Consider the following 24,942-nt stretch of genomic DNA (forward strand, 5'->3'; position numbering starts at 1 on the left):
GGGAGGCCATTAGTGTCAGTGTTGTGGTCCTTTAAAAAGGCAAATTAATGGTCTAGTCATTGGTGACAATAGAATTGAAATTTATATAATTACATCTGTTTTAAAATGAATAATCGAATTGAACTTTATATAGTTGCAACTGTTTTAAAATGCATTTGTTTATTTATTACAGTAAGACCCAAAAGCATCAAAGCACATATGTTTTAAAGAGTTAATTTTCTTGAAAATACAGATTTGGTAACCTTTCAATTCTGGAGGATTCATGCTACCCACTCAGTAAACTACATATTTTTCATTATTATGGCAGACTGGGGATAATTTAAAAAAACTGTCTACAACTGCATTTCACTTCCACTGTGTCCCAAATAACAAACAGGAGGATATTACTCGAATACATTCCCATCCAGGCAGGAGACAAATATTTTAAATATCTTGCCTTAAAGTTTAACATGCAAAGAAGATAAACTAAAGCAATGAGGCTATAGATAAAATAGTTTTAATATTATCATCTGCATAAAAATCTTCTCCTGTTTGTTTTCATTTATGTGCACTAAATAGAATTAAGAATATCTCATAACTTCACATAGCAGTTTACTATTAAAACTTTTAAAGTAATAAGACTGTTTATATTATGCAGCTGATTTAAAGGAGTAGACCACACACAAAATCTATGAGTCAATCTAGAAAATTTGTCCAGTAATTTAGTTGAATCTATTTATTATAAGTTTGAAAGCATGGACTTTATAAAGACTTACTGTAAGAGTCAGAATGTAAATGTTCTTTGAATTATTCTGAAATAGTGACAGGGTTTTGGTCGAGAGCAAGGCTATGGTGTTTTATTTGCTTCTCTGCAGTCTCAAAAGGGGGGATCAGTCATCTTTCCCATCAACAGAAGGAAGAAAGCTGCTGCCTTCATGAAAGTGTGGCTGGAGGTAGAAGAGGATGTGAGCTGTAGAAACAATGTCCCCAAACTCAAGTGCCAAGGGGCTAGTCATTTTAACTAATCTAAATATATTACGTTAGCCTTTACTTATGATGTGTTTATGTCTGTTTTCTGCCTTTTATCACCCTCTTTTCCTCATTCTGCCTTGCCAAATGCTATGCATCATTTTAGTCTTCGCTTTCTATATATTTCCTCACAGCTGACACTCACTGCTTCTGCATGATATTCACTCACAGAACAGTTCTAGTAGGCAAAGAGATATCAACATTCGAGCAAATTTGATCGCAATTTAACCAGAACTGCAACAGCAGGCTATGAAAGAAACACTTCTGTCCTCCTATCAAGAGGAGACGAAGCACAGATGCCTGGCAACAGAAATAAAAACATCTCTGAAGAAGTGTATTGACTTTATTGGAACATTGAACTTAAAGAGCCTGAGTATATTATCTTCAAGTTATAAACACAAGAGATCCTGCAGATGCTGGAAATCTTGAACAACACACACAAAGTGCTGGAGGAACATAGTGGGTCAGGCAATATCTATGGAAGAGAATAAACAGTCAATGTTTTGAGCCAAGACCCTTAATGAGGACTGGAAAGGAAGGGAACAGAAGCCAGAATAAGAAGGTGAGGGGAGGGGAAGGAATACAAGATGGCAGGTGATAGGTGAAACCATTTAGGTGAGAGTGGGGGGGGGGATGTGCTAGGAAGTGATAGGTGTGATAGGTGGAAGAGTTTTCTGATTGGAGAGAAAAGTGGACCATGTGAAAAAGGGAAGAAGGAAGGACACCAGATGGAGGTGATGGGCAGGTGAGGAGAAGAGAGGGCTGATCAATAGCCTGTTGGTAGTCATATGGAACTTTACATGGTGCTCTTGTTCCCTGTAGGAGGTTCCATTCTGAAGTTATCAAAGAGCTTTGAAGGAAGTATCCCCTCGCCACTCATAATCAAGCTTTAATTCCTCATGCAAAAACATGCTTAGCTTCAGATTCTCACAGGATAATAGTATCATCACAGTTTCTGTGAAATCGTGTGTGTATCTGTATGTAGGTTCACATTAGCTGTGACAAATCCTTGTGATCGATAAAGATTCCTGTTCTGGTGCTGAAATCAATGACACACCATATCAGTGGGAAGATGGCTGAAGGAACTGTCCTCTTGTTCAGCAGCCGTCAGCAAACTCAACACAGGGCTTTCCGGTAATATGGCGGTGCACTCAGGCACGGCCGCCTCTCTTGGTTCAACCAGTGCTGTTATTATCTTTTTCCATACATCCTCTTTTTGATTGCAAGACATTGCAGGATGTTAAGAACATCGAGTACCCCATGAGCAGACTTGGTGTGGACTGTTTTGCCGCCTGCTACAGAAAGGCATTGGAGTCAATGCACAAAGGTGGTGTGCTGTTTAACAGCAAGTGATTGTCTTGGATGTTTTTCTTGTGATCTCAAGACCCTGTTGGACATTGGTAAATGTAGAATACTGCAACTCCGGTTTACTGGTGAGACCGAAGGCAGGGGAGATGCATGGCCTCGGTTGTAGCATGGACTAGGCTGTGTGCCGTGGATAGTCCTGTTCCAGCTACCCAGGAGGGAAGATGCTGGAGGCAGTGTGGTGTGGCATCCATTCTGTTCCTGATATTGGGCCACATAATTTCATCATAATCACATAGAATGCGGTCCCTAGTGATGTAGCAGGGGAAATACCTCCTGAAACACCTAATCCAGTCCTAGCAGTCTGACACCATGATCATCTTGACAAGCCTCGGTCATAGTGCTCCTCAACGGCACTTCTTATAAGGATGCTTGTCATAGACCTTCCATCTCCAGGAGGAAAAATACTCCGTTACAGGGTAGGGGAACAGGGAGTGTGGAGGAAGGAATTCATGGACATACGTGGATGGGACTGAACCCTGTTGTTCACTGCAGATGAACGGTAGAAAGATACATTGTCCCATATGATGGGATAATGTGGGCCATTGATCCTGGCATCCTGTTCCTTCTTGAATGCTGAAAGTAGTCTGTAAAGCCCACCAAGGAACATGATAAGACATGGGGTGATATGGCCCAGTCATTGGGAAATATGCCAGAATACCAACTTAATTGTACATACAGATATTGCAGTTCCTTAGTTCTATCACTGTCTCTATCAAAGGGCACTCTGTACATCTGTTTCCTTTCAATGTGGTGATGGTTCAACACCCTATCAATTGTCAATATACTGACCATATGAATATCCGAGAAGATGGTAGGTCTGCAATTACAGCTGTCTGTATTTCACACAACTGTATGACATTGCTCGCTAGCACAATCTGAGCAACTAGTGTCTCTTGTCCAGCATTGAGCACCTTAGCTCCCCCACCAGCTGGAGGTCTTCTTTCAATTCTTTGCAAACACGAATATATTTCCACTGAGTACTGAATTTAATCTTTATTATTATTTCCATTATGGTCCATTTTTGCACCTATTTTACAAAGTTTCTTAAAACTTTATTCTGCTACCTATCTTTCATTTTATCATCTAAATGGGATTTTCAATGTTACAGTAAAGTGCAGTAAAGAGCTCTTATTTTATAATTACAGGGATCAATGCATTCATTCCTGTGGTTCTGCAAGGTACTGTGAATATTGATGAGGTCTCTCTTCTTGACTTTGGGACCGGATCTGGATACAAACAACAATTGTCAATTGAAATGGAAGATATTGAGGACTCTTTGCTTAAACAAACAGTAAGTGGTCCTGATAAAAACAGGGCAGATTTGCTCATATTTTGTGTCACTTTCTATAGGAAAATAAGACCTGAAGCAACATTGAACCTGTTACTCAATGACGATTTAATAATGTTATTGTTTGAGATTGATCCTAATATTGATTTGTCATATATTTCTCTGGTGAAGAATCAGCTGTTCAGCAATAATTGCATTTAGAAATTAATTTTTCAATGCATTTCCTTTTCATTTTAAAAATTACTAAAGTTGTATTGTTTTGTTTTTAGAGTGCGGTTATAGAAAGAAAATGTTGTAAGGCCCTTTGTACGTGTTTTGGAGAACCCGGAGCAATTGGTTTGCAAGGAAGGAAAGGACAGAAGGTAAGTGAATAATCTATGCTTTTTTTAAACAGATTTTCCTACTATTTGTTCATAAAGTTCAAGTACACAAAGTACAATCCCGTTTCTCTTTCATCCCTTAATAGAATTTTGATGTTATTTTAGGCACATCAGGGTCCAAAGGGATATATGGGCTACCCAGGAGAAGAAGGAGCACCAGTAAGTTGGTAGTTTTAATAGCTATTTCTGAAAGATTGTCATCTGCTTTCCTTTTTTTCTTGGAGTGAAATTAAGCCGCTTTTGTTTCTTTCTGAGCTCTGTGGCATTTCTCAGGCAACACATTAAAGAAATTTTTGGCGTACACATCCATGCACAGTAAAGAAGCCAATGTGGGGACCTTCCAACAATGAATAGTTTAAATACATTGTTCTCCAGAATGTTAGGCCACTTCATACTTCGTTTCCTTCGGGGTTGATTTCAATTTGGGCAGCGGATCAATAGCATCTGCTTGACCGAGGGAGGTAATGGCTGAAACCATTTTGAGGCACCATTCCTATTTCAGGAGAAGGAGGAAGGTCTAGGCATTAACTGAGTGTCTGAGTAAAGTTTGTCAGATCCATGTCAGTTAATATCAGGTACCCTGATGGCTATAAATTCAATGCAAAGCAATTGAAAGGAAAAATAAACTATAGATGATGGAAATCTGAATAAAAACCAGAAAAAGCATCAAATAGTGTGGGAATCAATGTCAGTATTTTAGATCAATGACCATTCATCTGAATATTAAAGTACTTATAATGAAATATCATTATTAAGAAGTTGACTCTGCTTTTCTCTCTGTACCGCTGCCTGACTTAATGAGTATTTCTAGCATCCAAAGACTATGGTCAGTCCAGAGAGACATGGGTGTCAAAACTTCAGATTATTTTCTACTTGCTTTTAAAATCTTAACTTTAAACTTAAGTTTTAAAATCTACTCCACAATACATATTTAGCTCTGCAGCTCCTGACACTGATGAATGTGCAACATATGCTTAAATCAGTTGTGTTTATCCCAAACACTTTTTCCTGAACTATTAACTAAAGTTCAATGTGCACCATGCTTTATTGCCTTTATCTATTATAAGAAACCTTCTACCTCAGTATGTAAGTGGTTAGCATGCCCAGAGTTTAAAGCCTCTAAAAATGACTGACGACTGGCGCCGACAGAGCAGATATCCATTTGATAAAATACAGATTTTGGCAAGTTAAAATTTAATGTATTTTCTTCAAACTGGTTTGCGAAGTTCTGACAAAGTTTGCTTCACTGAAAGGAACTTAACAGACACAAAACTGGTGTTTCACAGAGAGCAAAAATAGGTGAGAGCAAATTTGTTTTCATTAATACAACTTGTTTAATTTCCCATTCATTTGAGGGGATTGAAAATTTCAGTAGATGTGAGCAAGGAGCAGTTTCTTGTTTGCTTTGATTTCAAGACTCAGTGATGAGTTAGTGGAATTGTTCAGTGTCTCGAATCAAATTTTTGTCATGCTTTTAATTTCAGAGTTTGAGCCAATGTTACCAAATGCCGAGATAAACAAAATTGTGTTAAAATAACACTATATTAAAATTAATACTATCAATGTTCTACATAATCAAAAATTATTAATACTAAATCAAAATCTCTTTTGTATTGTTAATTCTGTTTTGTTAAAATATACAGTTATTGCCAATAACATTAAGTGGAACAAATTTGCAGAGCTAATTTTCTTGATAGTATATATCTGGTTATCTGTTAGTTGGGGAGAATTCATACCATTCCCACGTCACTAACTCCAGCTTTTAGTTTTTAAATGGAGATAATTTGAAACATTGGGAGAATGTTAGGAAATGGTGTCTATTTGCATATCGCTCCTGTTGTGTCTCAAGTAACAATAGAAGATATTGCTGTAAAAATATCATAATCCAATCAGGAGAGAAGAGTACTAAATATTTTGAGTAGCAATGTTCAAAGAAATAAATGGGGAAAATTGGATTATAAACAGTTTGGCTCAGTATCACAGACCTAAAATAGTCTGCTACTATTCACTTGCATTGTGTACTGTACCCAAAATTGTATTTGAATTTCCCCAGTTTGATTTAAACAATGTACATAACACAACAATGAATGAAAAAAATATTTGAATTAAAAGCCATTTTACACTGTCAGCTTTCAATTAAGAGTCTATACATAAATCTCTGACTCAGACTGGAAAATCTTCCTCAATAACTAACATGAATCTATTTACAGAAGGCTATAATGGGCTTAATTACATATAAAAAGATTTATTTAGCTCAGAGCCAGATAGTAAACATCGGGCAAATTATTTAGGATTTTGTGTATGAGACAATTGATTCCTTATGTAACCGATGCATAGTAGCTGCTCTCACTTTGGAATTGCAGTTGATGTGGTTAAAAATATGCTAGAAGCAAGCCTTCATAAAACACATGCCCTTTGTGTTGTCACACAATTTTCAGTACAAGCTGTTTAGTAAACTTTTATTATCATCTGTTATTTTACGTGTCTAATGCTGTTGCTGACTCAATGCCCTCCCTGCTGTTAATGATTCAACTCTTAGCTGCTTGCAGACCAAATGTCTGACCATAATTAGAATTTATTTCTTCTTAGCTTTTCCCCGTACCCTCCCATCTTCCAACTTTTACCAACATTTGCATTCTACTTTGTTTGTCTTTCTTTGATCCCTTGGACATCAAACGCAGCTCCAGATGTGAATTCAATAAATGAATTCATGTCATAATGTCAGTCATACAGCACAGAAACAGGTCCTTTGGTCCAATTGCTTCATGCCAACCAAGATTCTAAGCTGATACCATTTGCCCACGTTCAGTCCATATCCCTTTTAAACTCTTCTTATCCATGTATCCATCCAAGTATCTTTTAAATGCTGTTAATGCACCTGCCTCAACCACTTCCTCTGACAACTCAATATGTATAATGATACCAACTGGAAAATGTACTGTATTCAATATTAACTCAGAAACACAATATGAGCAGATGAGGTGGGCTGGGATGCTTTGATACAACATGGCAAATGAAGTAATAAATTCAGCTCGTCTGAAAAGCTGCCTGCTCAGTAATTGCTGACAGTAGCCTTGATGAGAATCTTCATGATGTGAACTCGGTTTCAATGTTAGAAGAGATAATCCAAAGATTTAGAGGATCTCTGTAAGGAAAGAAGAAAAGACAAGGTATGGTAATGAATTCTGAATGCTCAAAGCCCATGCCCTGCTATCCGGATGGTTCTCTTGAGAACTTGCGAGGACTGTGAAGAATTGGAGAGAAATATATTTTCTCCACACTGAGGAGAAGACACCTGTTGCCACCTGAGAAAGGACATGGCAAGAGGTGAGTTAGGAAATTTATAAAGCGGACAGCCGCTGAATTCAGTGAGAAGTGACAAGCCCAGGTCAGGAAAGATGAGTACTCTGAAGGGTTTATTCAGCTTCTGTGCTTCAGTTATGAGGAGACCAAGGTTGAAGTACGTTTGTGAAAAATAATATAAAAAGCTGACAATTTAATATAAATACTTGTGATGCACCATCAATAACTCTTGGAGATGTGAGGCGAGATATAGGCTTTTATTGGCTGGAAGAAAGAACAAGCAGCAAGTAAACACCACACAACATCCTGGAGACTGAGGAAGGGGCTGTACCTCCCATCGCCTTTATACCAGGGTCTGTGGGAGGAGCCACAGGAGCAGTCAGCAGGGGTCTGTGGGAGGAGCCACAGGAGCTGTCAGCGGGGGGGGGGGCGTGTTCAGACAGGTATATTTAGTTCACCACAACTTGCACCTTCACGGAGTAAGGATAATAAATGCATGGTGTGTGGTCAAATGTTCTCCCCAAGCCCAGACTATCCCTTTTCTCTGTTTAGTGTGATTTCTTCTCTTTTGGTGGCTACTATAATAACTGAGTTTTAAGGAATTTATTCCATCATTCAGGACATACTCTCTTCTTACTACTGTCGTTGGGAAGGAAGTACAAGAGCTTTAGGTCCCACACCACCATGTTCAGGAACAGTTATTACCCTTCAACCATCAGGCTTCTGAACTAGTGCAGATAACTTAACTCACCACAACTCTGAATGGATTCCACAATTTATGGAGTTACTTTCAAAAACTCTACAACTCATATTCTCAGTACTATTCATTTAGTTATTTTTATTTATTTTTATCTGCAACATTTGTACATTTGTTGTTTTTCTTTGTGTGGGGGTTTTCATTGATTCTATTGTATTTCTCTGTTCTACTGTGAACGATTGTAAAAAATGAATCACAAGGTACTATATGGTGACATATACGTACTTTGATGAATTTGCTTTGAACTTTGAAGTATCTTGCTCTATTAAGAAAAGGCTGAATATTTTATTTAGGGAGAGAGAGGCCCACAGGGATCTATTGGCGTTCGAGGTTACGATGGATGCCGGGGTGACGGTGGTGAAAGGGTAAGAATGTGCTTATTGTTCACTTTAATGGTAATGTATCAAATATAGATAGGTTCTTAGTCTTACCGTTTCATAACCAATTATGTAACTATTTCAGGGAAAAAGAGGTTATCGAGGACAAAAGGTAAATATGGTACAATAAAATCATTTGATTTGAATATTTATTTTGATACTAAAACTTGCAAGTGTACTAAAATTCTACATTCCATTACAACAGGGGAGCGATGGTGAGCACGGTATTGATGGAATAATTGGAGAGCAGGTATAATTTTTTATAGAATATTTACCCAGAAAGATTACTTACAAATACCTTCTGAATATTCATAAAATGGCATCTTCCAACAGGGACTCCAAGGTCCTCCTGGAACTGCAGGTGAAAAAGGCAACAATGGAAAACTGGTAAAACCATTTAAAAAATTTTGTTAGCAGTTATCATATCCAAGAACTTTGTATTTATTCCTTTCACAGAACTATCCTGTTTCAATAGATACAGAATGATCAGTTGTGTAATTGTTTTGTCTACGTGTCCCAACGATCTGCCAATTCTAACCAACAGTAATAAATGGAAAATTTTCCATGCCCTTTTGATGCAGACTGAAAAGATACATCCTTTCCCCAATTATTGCTCTTCTATACATTGATCCAGTTTTCCTTTTCCAGTGCATTCTAATCTGATTTGAATTTCCAACAGGATTTCTCATTGGAGTATGCAACATCATTCCAAGTTTACCGGAACGTGAAACCAAGAAAAGTAGCTAGTGACAAAATGCATTACCACATTCAGAATAGTGAAGAGAATCTATGAGTGAATAGTCAAGATGAAAAGGATATGGTAGAATGTTGATGGTCAATCTTATCTTGACATGTAAAAGAAAATTAGGGAAACATTGGAGATAAAGTTAGCTCTGCAGCATACCACAGCTTGTCTGAAACCTTAGGAATCTTATGGTGTAGATAAAATATCAGTCAAACATACCCAGAATATCCTGTCAAATGATGAAGAAAAGCCACATTCAATCATTGGAATTGATACTTTGTTACACATACCTCCCTTATTTCTGTCATTGTTAGCTTAGAGATATTTATACTATTCTTGTGTTCTTTAGCTCAATAGATAACATTTATTGGCTGCTGCATGATTGGAAATGGGCTGCAAAATGTGAGGGTGAGCTAGTGCATTAAATTGGGTGAAACATGAAGAGGCCGACAATGGCAGAGCGAAGGAAGAGGGAAGAATGTGTAGGACAAAGAGGTAGCAGGATGATCCGTAGTGGACTTGGCAGACTGGGTGCAGACCCAACAGCATGGAGATCAAGCAAATCTGGAAAGGAATTGGCGGGGTGGAGCAGGAAAGGTCCCGAAGTAGTGAAAGCCTGGTGGACAGTGTAGGGCGAACCGAAGGCGGGAATGGACGGAGTGAAGGGCCATTAACCAAGGAATGCACAATGGTAGAGTGGCCGCTGTGTGGCTGGAAATGGATGGCAAGTGTAAAGAGGGTTGGGTGAAACAGAAGTGATGCAGGTAAATAGGGTCAATATAGGCAGTGCAAAGGTGGTGTAGAAATGGTGTTCTGAGGGACCTGTTTCTGTGTTGTATGATGTTGTGTGGTATGGTGTGTCTCTCTATACTGGGCAGCAAGAGGAAGAGATATGAGCTTCATGGACAAGCGTTGCCTAACTTTAATCTTGAGCTTCTCTTCCATTCTCCCAGTGCAATCCCCAGCCAGCAGATTGAGTCCTGGGGAGCATACCATCAGTAGCAGCCTCATTTTGTCTGAAATCTCACACTAAATCACCAGTCAAATAGTCCTTTTCCTTAAGTTTGAATGATCAATGTAATTAATACCTTGGACTGTTGAATGTTTGACACCAGCCTTTGCCATTGGTTGCACAGGTCCAGCCATGGGATTAAAATTGGGGTTCTGCATCCCGTTTCCTCTCTTTTGATCAACCTAATTTGCTTCCCTGCATTTATCCATTTCTCTTAGAAATTTCTCCTCTTTTGACCTTGTTATATATTGGAGCGTTTGTCATTTTTGAATGACGAATTACCTTATGGGATCCCTGCTGATTTTCTTTCTATTAGTTTGAAAAAAGAATTTTGGACTGTTTCACCAAGTGGATAATATTCCACCCGTGCTGTATTCTCTATGTGACCCAAATGTTTATTAATCACGCAAGTGAAAAAGAAGAATATCTGCCAGTAGTCTGCTCAGTTAGCATTATCTTGTTACAATGTTCCCCTGTAGTTGTGGATAAAGCAGCATTCATAATAAATAAGTTTTAAACTAAAATGCTGAGGGAGTAAGAAAGCATAAGCTGCAATGTTGGAACTTGAGGTGTGCTTTGCCTGAACCTGCAGTAGGTATTCTTGTTAGCAGCTTTATCCTATGTTTTTACAAGTTCTGTATAAAGATAGGAATGTTATTTAAAGTTTTGAAAAAATATAATAATCATTTTCACAAAGAAAAACAGGATTCAAGTTAATATTATGAGTTAAGCTAAAATATGATTTCATGAATGCAATATAATGAAAATTAAACTTTTATTTGCTGGTTTTAATATCTTCACTAATAAGTTGTTTATTTTTGCCACAAATAACTTATTAATTCAATACTGCTAAGACCACCAGTCCAAACTTGAAGAGTTTGCAAGAGATATGTTTACATTATTTCTTTGGCATGAATGTGATGCTCAGATTAAGTGTATTTAACTTGAGTGATCTACTTACCAATTTTTCTCTTCTTGATTGTGTAAGAACACAATCTGTGGGTGCAACCAGAATATCAAACCTAATTGACCAGTATGTCACTTTGACACACTGTGCTTTGGATTTCATGTACATTATAATCGTTGACTGCTTTTAGTAAAATTTTTATGTATCTTGGCAGCATCCTATTCTTAGACTTTTGAAATAGCCTTATTAATTGAATACATTGAATTCACAAGCTGTGATTTGAAGTCATTCATTTCTGAGAACTAATATTGCTTGCCTTAATTTCTAGGGTAGAAAGGGGCAAAAAGGGCTTTCAGGTGATCGTGGAGAAACTGGTTCACGTGGAGACCCTGTAAGTGATCTTAGAAAAGATAACCAAAGACTGCATGTTCATCCAGCCTTGTTTAGACCTGCATGAAGATGCATGTTATCAAAGGGATAAAGTTCTGGAATTTTGTCTGGTTAGAATTTTACTTGTATCAGTAATTTAATGAATTTTTAAAAATTGATAGATGTCAGGAATTATTATTTTATTGAATTACAGCAGAAATCTAGGACATTAAAATGGCATTTTGGGACAGGAGGAGGTAGAAAATTATTTTTGGTATCTGAGCTTTTATTTTGAAATCAGTAAATTGTAAGACTTAGTGATCTGCAAGATGTGACTTCATTGTGATATACACATGCACACGTACACACAAATGCATGCACGAACACAGATCCTCTGCAACTGGATCCTCGACTTCCTTATCGGGAGGCCTGAATCAGTGTGAATCAGTAATAACATCTCCTCACTGATTATCAACATAGGTGACCATCAAGGATGTGTGCTTAGCCCACTGCTCTACTCCCATGACTGTGTGGCTAGGTACAGCACAACTACCATTTATAACTTCACCAATGACAACGCTGTTGTAGGTAGAATCTCAGATGATGATGAGAGTGCATGCAGGAGTGAGATAGATTGGCTGGTTGAGAGGCATAACAACAAAGCCCTCACACTCAATGTCAGCAAGGAATAGATGGTGGACTTCAGGAAAGGGAAGTCAAGAGAACACACAGCAGTCCTCAACGAGGGGCTAGCACTGGAAAGGGAGTGCCTGAGGATCTCAGGGAATCTGCCCTAGGCCCAGTACATTGAGGCAGACAGCAGCACTACTTTGTTAGGAGTTTGTGGAGATTTGGTATGTCACCAAAGACTCTTACAAGTTTCTATAGATGATCATTCTGACTGACTTCGTCACAGGCTGGCATGGAGCGTCCCTGGCATAGGAGCACAAGAGGGTTATATTTTCAGCCAGTTGCAATGTGGGCACAACCCTCTTCACCACTGGGGACATCTTCAAGTGGTGGTGATACATCAAGAAGGCAGCAGCCAACATTAAAGACCTTTACCATCTGGGCGCATGCCCTCCCCTTGTTACTATCATTGGGGAGGAGGTCCACCCATGCTCAATGATTCAGGAGCAGCTTTTCTCCTTTGCCATCAGATTTCTGAACAATCCACGCACTTAGGAACATTGTTCCTTTTTTAACACTATTGATAGATTTTTTTTAATTTATAGATTTTTATGCCTTTGCACTGTAATGCTGTAGCAAAACAATCAATTTCACATCATATGTCAATAGTAATAATTCTGACAACACACACAAACACATTAAAAAACCACACGCATTCATACATTTGCACGTAAACACAATTGACAAGGAAATCTTAATCAAGTAATCCATTCTGAGGACATTTTTTTTGCCCCGTTTATATTGACTAACTCTCCTGCTGCATGGTGTTTGGCACCTTCATGTTTAAAATTGCTCTGCTATTTGATAGAGACATGTGGAATATTGATGTAGCATAATACATCACAGGAACAGAATCCACTTTCTGCTCATTAAATAGAGGGGCTTTGAGTTTCACTTATTCTCACTAGTCAGCTGATATTTCTTAACTGGATCTAAATCCAAAGAGTTTAAGATAGATTGATTCAGAAAACACTGGATAATCAATGGATAAATCTTAAGGTGGCATTTGACACTTGCATTCTATAGATTCCTGGAAAGAACACCACATTCAGAAGCACATAGATTCTTAAGCTAAATGAAATCAAATGGTAAATTGGTTTATTATTATCAGACATACTGAGGGACAGTGAGGAATGAGATTTGCATTCCTTCCCGAAAAAAAAGTGGACACAACTCAGCTCATCACAAAACAAGCCTCCCTTCCAAATTTCAATGTTCTAAGTGCATTTATCATCACAGTATGTATACTGAATATAACCTGGAGGTTTGCTCCCTTATAGGCAGACACAAAACAAAGAAATCCAATAGAATCCATTATATAAAAAAAAGACCATCAAATGTGCAAAAAGGTGCAAACAGTGAAAAGTGAGCAGATAACATTCAGAACTAAAGTTCACGAAAGTGAGTTCACATCGGGGAAGCCAGTCACAGCCGATCCAGAAGATCCATGGACTCTGTCTACACTGCTCATTGTCTTGGTAAAGCAGTCAGCATCATCAAAGATGTTACTCACTCCGGACATTATCTCTTCTCGTTCCTCTCATCAAGCAGTAGATATAAAAGCCTGAAAGGAACTCATCAAGTCAGGCAGCATCTGCAATTCCAGTAAAAAAGCCATATTAAATCTACTGTGATTCAATGCTGTAAAACAATAAAACATGAAAACTTCCAAGGTGAGTGAATACTTTTTATAGGCACTGTATGTAGAAGAATAAGCAATCAATGTTTTGGGCCAAGCCCTTTCATCAGGACTCTAGGTTCATGGACAACTTCTGTCCTGCTGTTATAAAACTATTAAACAGTTTTTTAGTACAATGAGATGGACTCTTGACCCCACAATCTACTTCAATACGTATGACCTTGCACCTTATTGTCTGCCTCGGCTCTTTCTCTGTGATTGTAACATTTTATTCTATATTCTGTTATTATATTCTGCCTTTACTTCCTGAGAAAGCTGAAGAAATTTGGTCTGTCCCCTAAAACCCTCACTGATCAAGTCAAGTCGTCACTTTTATTGTCATTTCGACCATAACTGCTGGTACAGTACATAGTAAAAATGAGACAACATTTTTCAGGACCATGGTGTTACATGACACAGTACAAAAACTAGACTGAACTACGTAAAAAAAAACAACACAGAGAAACAGCAAAAAAAAACCAATTTTTATAGGTGCACAGTAGAAAGCATTCTTCTAGGGTGCATCACAACCTGGTATGGAAGTTGTCCTGTCCAAGACTGGAAGAAGCTGCAGAAGATCGTGAACATAGCCCAGCACATCACACAAACCAATCTTCTGTCCTTGGACTCACTTTACACCGCACGCTGTCGGAGCAGTGTTGCCAGGATAATCAAGGACACAACCCACCCAGCCAACACACTTTTTGTCCCTCTTCCCTCCGGGAGAAGGTTCAGGAGCATGAAGATTCGTATAGCCAGATCTGGGAACAGCTTCTTTCCAACTGTGATAAGACTGCTGAACGGATCCTGACCCGGATCTGGGCCGTACCTTCCAAATATCTGGACCTGACTTGCACTACCTTACTTTCCCTTTTCTATTTTCTAATTATGATTTATAATTTAAATTTTTATTATATTTACTTTGATTTGTACTTCAGGGAGTGCGAAGCGCAGAATCAAATATCGCTGTGATGATTGTACGCTCTAGTGTCAATTGTTTGGTGACAATAAAGTAAAGTATTGTTTTCTCTTATACTACTTCAATGCTGCACCTGAGTACATGCAACAGCATTCTGCAGTCTGTACTACCTGCAGGGAGATCGTGCAGTCTCTGTAATTATATCAATTGTGATTTTAATTGCTTATAGTGGGGAATAGAATATAACGAGGCTCTGGGGCTGGCTCCATCTTCTTTCCAATTAGGTCTCAATTTAGATTATTTTGGATTTAATACATAGTTATTGAAATACATGCCTTAATGGTGCATTGTTAATTGTTGCTCACAAACCCTAAATGAATTGACCAAATCACAGGATTTTACTGTCAACGCTTTGCAAGAGGTTTCATGACTTTTTTTCAATGTTTCTCTCCAAGGGGGACCCCGGTGCTGATGGCAATGTTCAAGGTCCACAGGGTGAAAAGGGAAAACCAGGCCAAATGGTACGTTGTCTTCCTTTATCTTCCTGGTTGAATGTATCTACCTACAATGTGCTGACATTACTTTTTATGAACTGAAAAAAAATGCAGAGGCAATAATAGTGTATCGTCTTTTACAGGGTAATCCAGGAAACACTGGTGTTCCAGGAAAACGCAGTCGTGCAGGAAACCCTGTAAGGAATTTGACAGCTTCATCTGAAAACCTGCAGTACCACAAATATTCATTTCTTTCAAGCTATTCCTTTTGCAATCAAATACATAATTACATATTTGTTGAAAATATAACATACAATTTGAAGTTTAATTATGATTTCACTGTTAGAAATATATTAATTTAAAAGCTATAAGTGGCTTTGAAGTGGTTTCATGCTTCAACTCAGTTAGAAGACATTAAAAATGCAATATACGATTCTTTTTGGTGTGAGTAGATAAAATGATAAGTAATTTAGAGAGCTTTGTGTAGTCCATTCAGTGTATGAACTAACATTGGTTCAAGCACAGCATGCAGGACATGCACACAGACATGGAAAAGGTTAGGGTAGACTGTTCCAGTTGGGGAGACTGAAGTGAATCTCTCACATCAGTCTAAACAGGATACTGAGTTTTATGACAATGTGGTTCAGCCTTAAGTAGAGACTGGGGCGAGGAATGCAAAATGTGCGAGGGCGCAAAGATTATTTGTTTCTATTTTCTCAACAGTTTCCATCTGGAAAAAGAATACATGTTTGAAAGGAGATCTGATGGTTAATTTAATAGAACAGTTAAGGGAGAATGTGGTTGGAGATCAGGAGAGATAAATATCATTAATGCTTAATGCTAGAGGGTATACATTTAACATTAGGGATGGGAGGTTTGAAGGACATTTGTGAAGCAAGTTTTATTTAGAAAGAGTGTGATAGGTGCCTAGGGAGGTGGTGGACATTTAGTAACATTTAAGAGGCATTTATACAGATACATGAACAGGCAGGGAATATAGGGATATGGACCATCTGAAGGCTATTGGGATTAGTCTAAATTGGCATCAAGGTTGGGAGAGATATGAGGACTGAAGGGATTGTTCCTGTGCTGTACTGTTTTACATTCTATGTAATGTCATGGGTAAAGTGAGTAACTTGCAGATGAAGGTAATTAAAGAGAAAACTGAGAAGCCAATCAAAGATGAGAGGGTGTTCTAATATCTCACAATTTGCATTAATTGTTATCACTTGTTCATATTCTATATAAAAATGGAAGTGCAGTGGATCCTAGTTAATTGGGACACATCGGGACCCACATTTGGCCCAATTAAACAGCTGCCCCAATTAGCCGGTTTCATTGAAATAGTTAAAAAAGTACAAAAAGACAAACTGAGTAACAAATTATGTATTTAAGTAAAACCAGAACAAATTAGAACACTACCAATACCACTGCAGCACTGTAAAACTTTAGTTCCAAATACTTATCGACAGAAGAATTCAACTGCATCACGTTCATTTGACAGTAAATAAACAAAATAAGCACAGGTATTTAGTGCAGATAATGGGCAGCCTTTGTACAAAACCCTTCAACGGTTACATCCTCCAAATCTTCATTTTTATTGTAACATTCAAGATGATTATCGATACTTTCAATTTCTTAGCAGTTTCTAACTTGTTTTTTTAAAAACTTTTTTTATTAAGTTTTCAGATGGTTACAGAAAGAAAAAAAGAATACCCTTCCCCCCTCCCCTTAGCCCCTCCCCCCTAACATCCCTGTAGAAAAAAAGAAAGAAAGAAAGAAAGAAAGAGTGCCTGGATATCGGAAGATCCTCACATGCTCCACGGATTTCGTAATAGCTTTAGTATATATATTTATTTCTTTCCCCAAATAACCAATTATTTTATCTTCAGAACATCTATATATTTAATCCTGTCTTTTGTAAATAAGGGCGCCAAATTTTCAAAAATGTTTCATATTTATCTCTTAATTGGAAATCGGATGCATACTTAAGTATAGATTGTTGGAAGAATGAAATTTCCAGCTGTATTCCACTTGAAAGTTTCTAACTTGTTGAAGTAGTGAAATCATTTCATTTACAGTCCTGGCTGCGGTCAGAAAAACAGCCCTGAATTGTCTTACTGCTTACTTCTTGCCAACCACCAGTGATAGAAATCTCTGCGTTTTGAACACAAGTACATGCAGCTGATGCTATTTAAAAACTCTTTACTGGAAACAAGATTTCGACAGCCGTGTAAGTTCACATGATTGACGCTAGTTAGAGACTGTTCTGCAACAGCCTCCTGCCCCAACTAAGCTGCACAGTATCTCAAATAAATGAAGGTAACTCCAGCTACTTTTTCGATCAGTTATTGTTCTTTAAAACCTGGCCCAAATAAGTGGCTGCCCTGATCAACTGATGGCCCAATTAACCAGAATCCACTGTGCTGTATTTTATTTACCTCAATTTTTATCTATTAAGAACAGACCACCTTGTATTTATAATTGAAATAACAAACTAAATAGAACATTATGTTTTCCATCTTGATTAGGGTCCTGATGGAAGTAGAGGACAACCAGGGACACAGGTAAGATCTTTTGTACTGTGTATTTTGACACGTAATGCAGTGGGAAGTTATTGCTGGTAATATAGAGGGGACAAGAGAGGACGTGTCGTTTTATCCAGAGATCTAAGAATTATCGAGACTGTCTTTTTCAAGGATTTTGACATAATAGATTTGCTATTATTATAAACTCACATGTAAGTAAAGAGTACTGTAATTTGATGACTAGATATTCTCTTTTCAACAACAATCTATCAGAACTTTCATAAGCTTGTGTCGTAGTAGGCATGCTGACTGTGTCCACTGTGGAAAGAATGTCATTTGTTACTGACACTGGACAGGGACATTTGGAATAGATCAGTGGAATAATTTGAAATTAATAATTACTGGAAGAAATAGCCATTCTTATTTTAACTCGACTAGTTTCAGATTTCATTATGTTAAACCTCCCATTCTGTTGTTTTATCAGTTTGTGGTGGAAATTGCGGGGGAGGGCGTGGGTGTGAGAGCAAGATTTCTTGAAATAAGTAGTAGCCTTGGTTTCAGGCATCTTGAAATTAAGTATAAAACTAGACACGTGTCTGTTAATTTAAAATAAAAACAGGAAATGCTGGAAATACTCTGCAGTTTAGATGAAATCTGTGTGACGAGAAACACAGTTAAAATTTCAGTCAAAGATCCTGGGAAGGAGAGATGAGATGTTCATTAAGCTAAAGGGAGAGTGCTGTCTCTGATGGGGTAAAACCAGAGTAATCACAGAAGTAAGGGTAAACAAGGCTATTTGGCCAGCGAGCGAGTGGAGAGGTTAAGGAATGACATTAGAGACAGATAATATAGGAATTACGAAATGCAGAGCAGGAAGTCATGTCTGGTAGTTCAGGCTGAGGATGTCCTCCATGTTGAGAGGGAAATAAGAAAAAGGGATGAAAAGTATGCAAGCAAACTGAGCTTGTTAATGATAATGAATGATATGCCAGCAGAAACAGACAGTGGGGATGGCTGACGTGGCAGCAGAATACTCATTGATAATTCCCAGTAGCAATCAGCAATGTAAAATGGGGATATTTATTATGCACTTATTAAGTAAGAAACAGTATTATCATTTCACCTTTTTAAAAAAAAATGTACCTGTTAACTCTTTCTCTTTCCATAAATACTTCTTAACACACTGAGTGTTTCCAGTGTGCCTTTTTAATTAACTCTGTCCATTAGTAAGGCAATTGAATTAGCAGTGTATTCCCAGCTTTAAACAAACACTCCTCTGTGTGCAGGGATCCAAAGGAGCAGTGGGCGACGCAGGACGTAAAGGAGATCCAGGATTCCGAGGCGACCAGGTAGTCAACAGTAACATTAGAATTTAAGGTGGATGTGGGTACAGTTTATACCACAGTTTTATTAACATTTTCTGGACTTACTCAACTGAACTTTCCCAAGAAATGAAAATAAACAAAGCTATGTGGAACTTCATTTTTTTTTTCTGGTTTAACTGCTGCAAGCTTCTGCGTTGTTTCATTCTCACCTACTACCCCATGAGCCTTCGCATACGACACATCATTCTCTGCATGTCCCACCATCTTCAATGGGATCCTACCACCAAACACAATTTTACATTCCCCTACCTCCAACTCTCTGCTTTCTGTAAGGTTCCCCCCCTCCATGACTCCCTTGTCCAGTCATTCCCCCTCCCCCACTAACCACCCTCCTGGCACACACCCCTGCAAGTGACCAGAATGCTACACCTCATCCCTTACCTTCATTCAGGGCCCCAAACAGTCCTTCCAGGTGAGCTAGTGCTTCACCTTTGAATTGTTGGGGGTTATCTACTGTATCTAGTGCAACCGATACCGTCTCCTCTACAGTGTTGAAACGCGACGTAAATTGTGGGACTGTTGTATCAGTCATTTAAGTTCCATCTGCCAACAGTGGAATTTCCTGCTAGCCAACCAATTTAATTCCTATCCCCATTCACATTCTAACTTATCGGTCCATGGCTTCCTCTTTTGCCATGACAAGAGTATTCTCAGGGTAGAGAACCGACACCACATATTCTATCTGGGGAGTCTCTAACCTGATGGCATGAACATTGATTTGTCCTTCCAGTTAAACATTCCCTTGCCTTCCCTCTTCTTCTATTCCCCATTCTTGTCTCTTACCTCTTCTTCTCACCTGCCTATCACCTCCCCCTGACTCCCCTCTTTCTTCCCTTTCTCCTCTTCTATCAGATTCCTTCTTCTCCAGTCCTTTACATTTCCCACACATTTGGCTTCACCTATCATCCTCTAGCTAGTCTTCCTTCCCCTCCTCCCCACCTTTTTATTTTGACATCTTCCCCCTTCTTTTCTGGTTCTGAAGAAGTGTCTCAGCCCAAAACTTCGATTTTTTATTTATTTGCATAGATGCTGCCTGACCTGTTGAGTTTCTCCAGCATTTTGCATGTATTGCTCTGGATTTCCAGTATTTACAGAATCTCTTGTTTGTTGTTTTGTTATGATCTATTTTGGTGCAATGAGTCCCTCTGTAAAATAAAATGTTAATTTATAAGTTAATATGGCTCTCACTTTGAAGGAGTTTTGCCAGTGTTGCTCTAGTTAAATGATAACAAAATCACAATCCTAGTATGTGGCACTCCGTCAAGCTATGACATAGTGCCTTGTTTCTGTACTAGTCTTTGCTTCACTGGCCTGGAATGCACTGCCCTTACATTACAATTGTACCATAGGTGTCCAAGGGTCTAGAATGGTAGGTGGTATGTACTCATGGATCCCATGTCAGTGTAATTACTACGGTGGTAAAGACTCCTCAGTTCACGTCCCTGGCCCATTATTATCTCTTTATATGTGCAGGCAGAGGATAGCACCACAATAGAAGGCCCACTGCTCATTACAATTGTAACCTTTGAACTGTCTTTACTTCCTAAGGGATATGCATGTCTATCACTCAGCCACCACTGCACTTCTTCTCAAATACTTCCCTTCACAAACCATCTGCTCTGACCCCTCCACTCCTGGATTTTGTCCTTACACCATCTTCCATTGTATTACATGTTCTTCCCCACCTCCCTGTCCATTTATTGTCAATACATAACGTTCTTGCTACTTCCTTTATTTGTTACCTTTTCAAGCCAATTACAGTATTCCCCATAGTTTCTCTCCTTTGAACTTTCCATGTTTGACACACTTATCCTCAACCCTCCTGACGAAGTGGCCAAAGCTTAAGAGGGCAGGAACCCTTCCCTCCACCTCTCTGATATTTGTTCTGACCTTCCCCTCCTTTCACTTCTTTATCTGTCACAAACGCTCAAGAATTCCCTTGCTCCAGCACTTTGGATTGTCTGCCTTGTTATCCATTCCCAGTGACTGGCGTTGGCCAAGTTATCATGTGCTCCCTGTCTTGGAAGATTGCTCATTTGGCGCTCACAATTTGTTGATGGAACATAATTGAAAATTGGAACTCAAAGTGACTCGTGCTTCACGCATACAAGAGTGCCTGATGCTTTCCAGTTCTCAGTTTGTCAGCCTAATGAGTTTCGTTCAATAACTCATGTCTCCTTCACCCACTTGCAGCTGTCTCTTGTAGAGCAGATGTTAGGTTACTAGATTAGCATTCAGAATTCTAGGCCATTGATGCCACAGAAAAAATTATTTTAAAATAATTAAACAAATCTGGAATTGAAGCTGGTACCAATAACTATTAAACCACTGGATTGGAATAGCAATCCATCTAGTTGACTAATGTCCTTCAGGGTAGGAAATACCAGTTTGGCCAATATGTGACTCTTAATTCTGTGATGTGGCTTATTCTTATTGCTTTATTATGCAGGACGCTTACAGATGAGTAGTAATTGCTGGCTAGTACAGTCCACATTTCTATGAACAAATAAAAAAATCTTGTCAGCAATTATAGCATATGCATAAAACTTTGCAAGCTGACAGGGCAATTTGAGCAGTTTTATTTGCTATGAAAGGCAACCTTTTTTTTGAACAATGTATAAAGTTATCACAATTCACTGGGAGGTTTTACAGCAAAATTCTGATATTATTTCATCCCCCTCCCCCATGCCACACAGACTAACTAATTTAAAAGGAATATCATACATTGCAATTTTAGTACAGCTGAAGTTTTAAGAACCTTCCGTCTGAAGTGTCTTCAAAAAATTAGCAGAAAATAAACCATCAGCAGAAGCTAAAACAAAACTTCAGACACATTGCAGCAGATATTTATACTTGCTTTCCTCAAGACATAAGAGGAGAACATTTCACCCAGTATGTCTACACCAGCTGTCAGAACAGTCCCATCAATTCCAAAGTCTAAGGTCACCCATTAACATGACACATATCCAAAAACAGCATCCTGATCTTCCTACCACTCACTTACAACAGCCATCAACTAACCTAACATGGTGTCACATCCAGGAAATTTAGGATGCTCATAGCATCATAGCCTTAATCCTTACATACAGTTCATATTCTATACCTTCACAGTACGTTCCGGGTCAATTTCGACCCGGCCCAAGAATCCCCTCATAACAAGTGTCTATACCAAATTTTGAACCACAGATCTACTTAGAATGTATAAATAGCCGACCTGACATTCATAAATGGGTGATTAATCCATAATTAATGTTTCAGAGATGTAAAATTTATTTCGGTAGATATGGATCAAATTTGACCCGGAACAGCCTCAATGTACAAAAATTTGTAGCACCTGTACTAAAGTATAAAATTTGTAAATATTTCCATTTTTGCACATTTTGGGCCACTTTAGGAAAAGTCATCAAATTTCGGCAAAAAAAAATGGCATTTAGGGTGTTTTTACTGCTGTCAAAATTTGACCCGAACAGTATGTAGGGGTTAAGTTAACAGAATCCAGTAGCAGGCTTTGATGAGGTTCGTCCTTCAGGCCAAATAAAAAACATGTATCTTTGAAAAAGCAGCTGATAGTAGTGATAGCTGGCATCAAGCTGGAAAACATTGTGGGTTATGTAGGAGCAAGTAGCTGATATTTAAAAAAAAAGTTGATATTTGATTCAGCTTTGTCATAGGCAAAAATAGCCACTGAAAACATAATGCTTTACTCAATTATAATAAATGCAGACTTCGCCTACAGTAATTCTGCACAAGGGACCTCTTGATTTTACTGTTATTCGCTGTTCTTTGACCTGAGGGAAGCAGCTTCTATATATGTATGTATGTAGGCATTTATTTATTGAGCTACAGTCCAGAATGGGCTCTTCTGACCCTTCTATGCGTGCTGCCCAGCAATCCCTGGTTTACCCCTAGCCTAATCACGGTGCAACTTACAATGCCCAATTAACCTTCTTTTGTGTTCAGTGGATGAGTTAGTTCAGTCAAGACATGGCTATACTAAATTTAGTGTGCACTTCATACTCAATAATTTATCTTTGATTAGAATGGCAAGGACAAATAGTTTCAAATTCATGGTTCAACTCCATATTTCCCTTACAATTCAGAAATAGGATTCTACACTGACTGAAATAAATCACAGGTAGCATATAACAAAATAATAATTATGAAACTTCAGAGCTGTGTAAAATATTGTGTAATTATTTTATCTTAACTTGTCAACTTTTTTAAACCATTTCCTTCCCTACATATAGAAGAAAGTCTTTTTGTATGTTGTACCTGGTCACGTTGCTTTTCATCATTAACTGAAGTCAATATTTAAAAAAATAGACGCAAGAGATTCTGCAGATGCTAGAAATGTTGAGCAACACAAAATATTGGAGGAACACAGCAGATCAGACAGCATCAATGAAAGGGAATAAGCAGTCAACATTTTGGTCCAAGACCCTTCATCAGGACATTTTTAAACAAAAATTAATTGTGTTTAGCAAGAAAATAGACTGATCCAAATTTAGTTAACCAAAAACTCTTTTAGATTATCAATTTATAGTTTGGAACTATGTACAGCATCTAATTTTAATAATATCATCTTGAAAATTGGTCTGTTAGGTACAGTCTTTCAAATATAAATCTTACTGTACATTCTTATCATATCTGCAAACAAATTATTACAAGCAAAGCTATTTCATGATGCAGTCCACAAACGTGAGCAGTCCAATGTTGGTATTTGATATAATATTAAATTTGTTTCAGTATCTCTCTTCTTAATACTTAAGTGGCCATAATATGGACAGAAAAGCCTTGTTAGCCTTGTTATAATAGCCTTGAAAAGCCTTGTTTTTAAGCCTTGTTATAATAACTGACTTTGTGGGGAAAACTTTTTAGAACTTTTATTTGTAAGACATGCAACACTTTGCTGCTTGTCTCCCTCTGTAGTTTTCCAACGAGACAAGAGCTGCAGTTTGCTAGGAAAAACAGAACCTGTTTTTCATCATGTTGATTGAGAACAGACACATTTATTTGCCTTTAGATATAGTTCATTGCTGTTCTGTTCATGTTATCACTGCATTAAACTCACTCACTGTTAATTTTGAGTGTATTTTCTTGTTCCAGGGGCCACCTGGTTCAGCTGGTGTTCCAGGTCAAAAAGGAATACGAGGAGCTCGAGGTCAACAGGTTTGTAATAGAGTTGAATCTCAGCATAATAAATGGCTTTATGTAGTTTTAAGTCAGTTTTGTAAAATAATAGTAAGTTACACCATTATAAATAGTTGTAAGGGCAAATGCAGGATGATCTATAAAGTAGCCGAACATGAGAGCTGTATACAATTTATATTCATATTTGCCTGTTTAAGGGGTGGATTTTGCATTCACTAATTTCATATTATATTGATTGTAAAATTGATAAAATTAATAATATACTAGAAGACACCAATCCAGAATTTCTAAACAGTATATAAGATGTTCATAAATAAGTGCTTCAAACTGATGTGGAGCTGTGTGAGTTCCCACTAGGTGAGATCTGGCTGTGGAAGTAGCTATGTTTTCTAACTCCAGAAACTAATTGAAAGAAAAACACAGATGAACTTGTCTACTTAGTTTTTCTTCAGCGAGTCGCTGTCATATCACGTGGTGGCGTAATTACGTATGCTATTTATGTATTTCTTATATATAACCCATAATGGATTACATAAACAAACAAAGAATGCTTAATCAAGAAATATATTTTCAATATTACTCA

At 38.0% G+C, this 24,942-nt stretch overlaps 1 protein-coding gene across 2 annotated transcripts in view; it reads left to right on the forward strand.

Moving 5' to 3' along the window:
* The window catches only part of LOC140713700 (collagen alpha-6(VI) chain-like), a 145,572-nt gene that overhangs the window by 53,195 nt on the left and 67,435 nt on the right, over positions 1-24,942 (forward strand). For both annotated transcript variants that reach the window (XM_073024098.1, XM_073024099.1), the window contains exons 11-23: positions 3,522-3,667; positions 3,934-4,026; positions 4,150-4,203; positions 8,398-8,469; positions 8,567-8,593; positions 8,687-8,731; positions 8,815-8,868; positions 11,474-11,536; positions 15,257-15,322; positions 15,439-15,492; positions 17,827-17,862; positions 19,110-19,172; positions 24,315-24,377. In XM_073024098.1, coding sequence (XP_072880199.1) covers positions 3,522-3,667; positions 3,934-4,026; positions 4,150-4,203; positions 8,398-8,469; positions 8,567-8,593; positions 8,687-8,731; positions 8,815-8,868; positions 11,474-11,536; positions 15,257-15,322; positions 15,439-15,492; positions 17,827-17,862; positions 19,110-19,172; positions 24,315-24,377 — 836 coding nt within the window. The remainder of the gene's footprint in view (positions 1-3,521; positions 3,668-3,933; positions 4,027-4,149; positions 4,204-8,397; positions 8,470-8,566; positions 8,594-8,686; positions 8,732-8,814; positions 8,869-11,473; positions 11,537-15,256; positions 15,323-15,438; positions 15,493-17,826; positions 17,863-19,109; positions 19,173-24,314; positions 24,378-24,942) is intronic.

This window comes from Hemitrygon akajei, chromosome 20, assembly GCF_048418815.1.
Source record: "Hemitrygon akajei chromosome 20, sHemAka1.3, whole genome shotgun sequence".
Lineage (NCBI taxonomy): Eukaryota > Metazoa > Chordata > Chondrichthyes > Myliobatiformes > Dasyatidae > Hemitrygon > Hemitrygon akajei.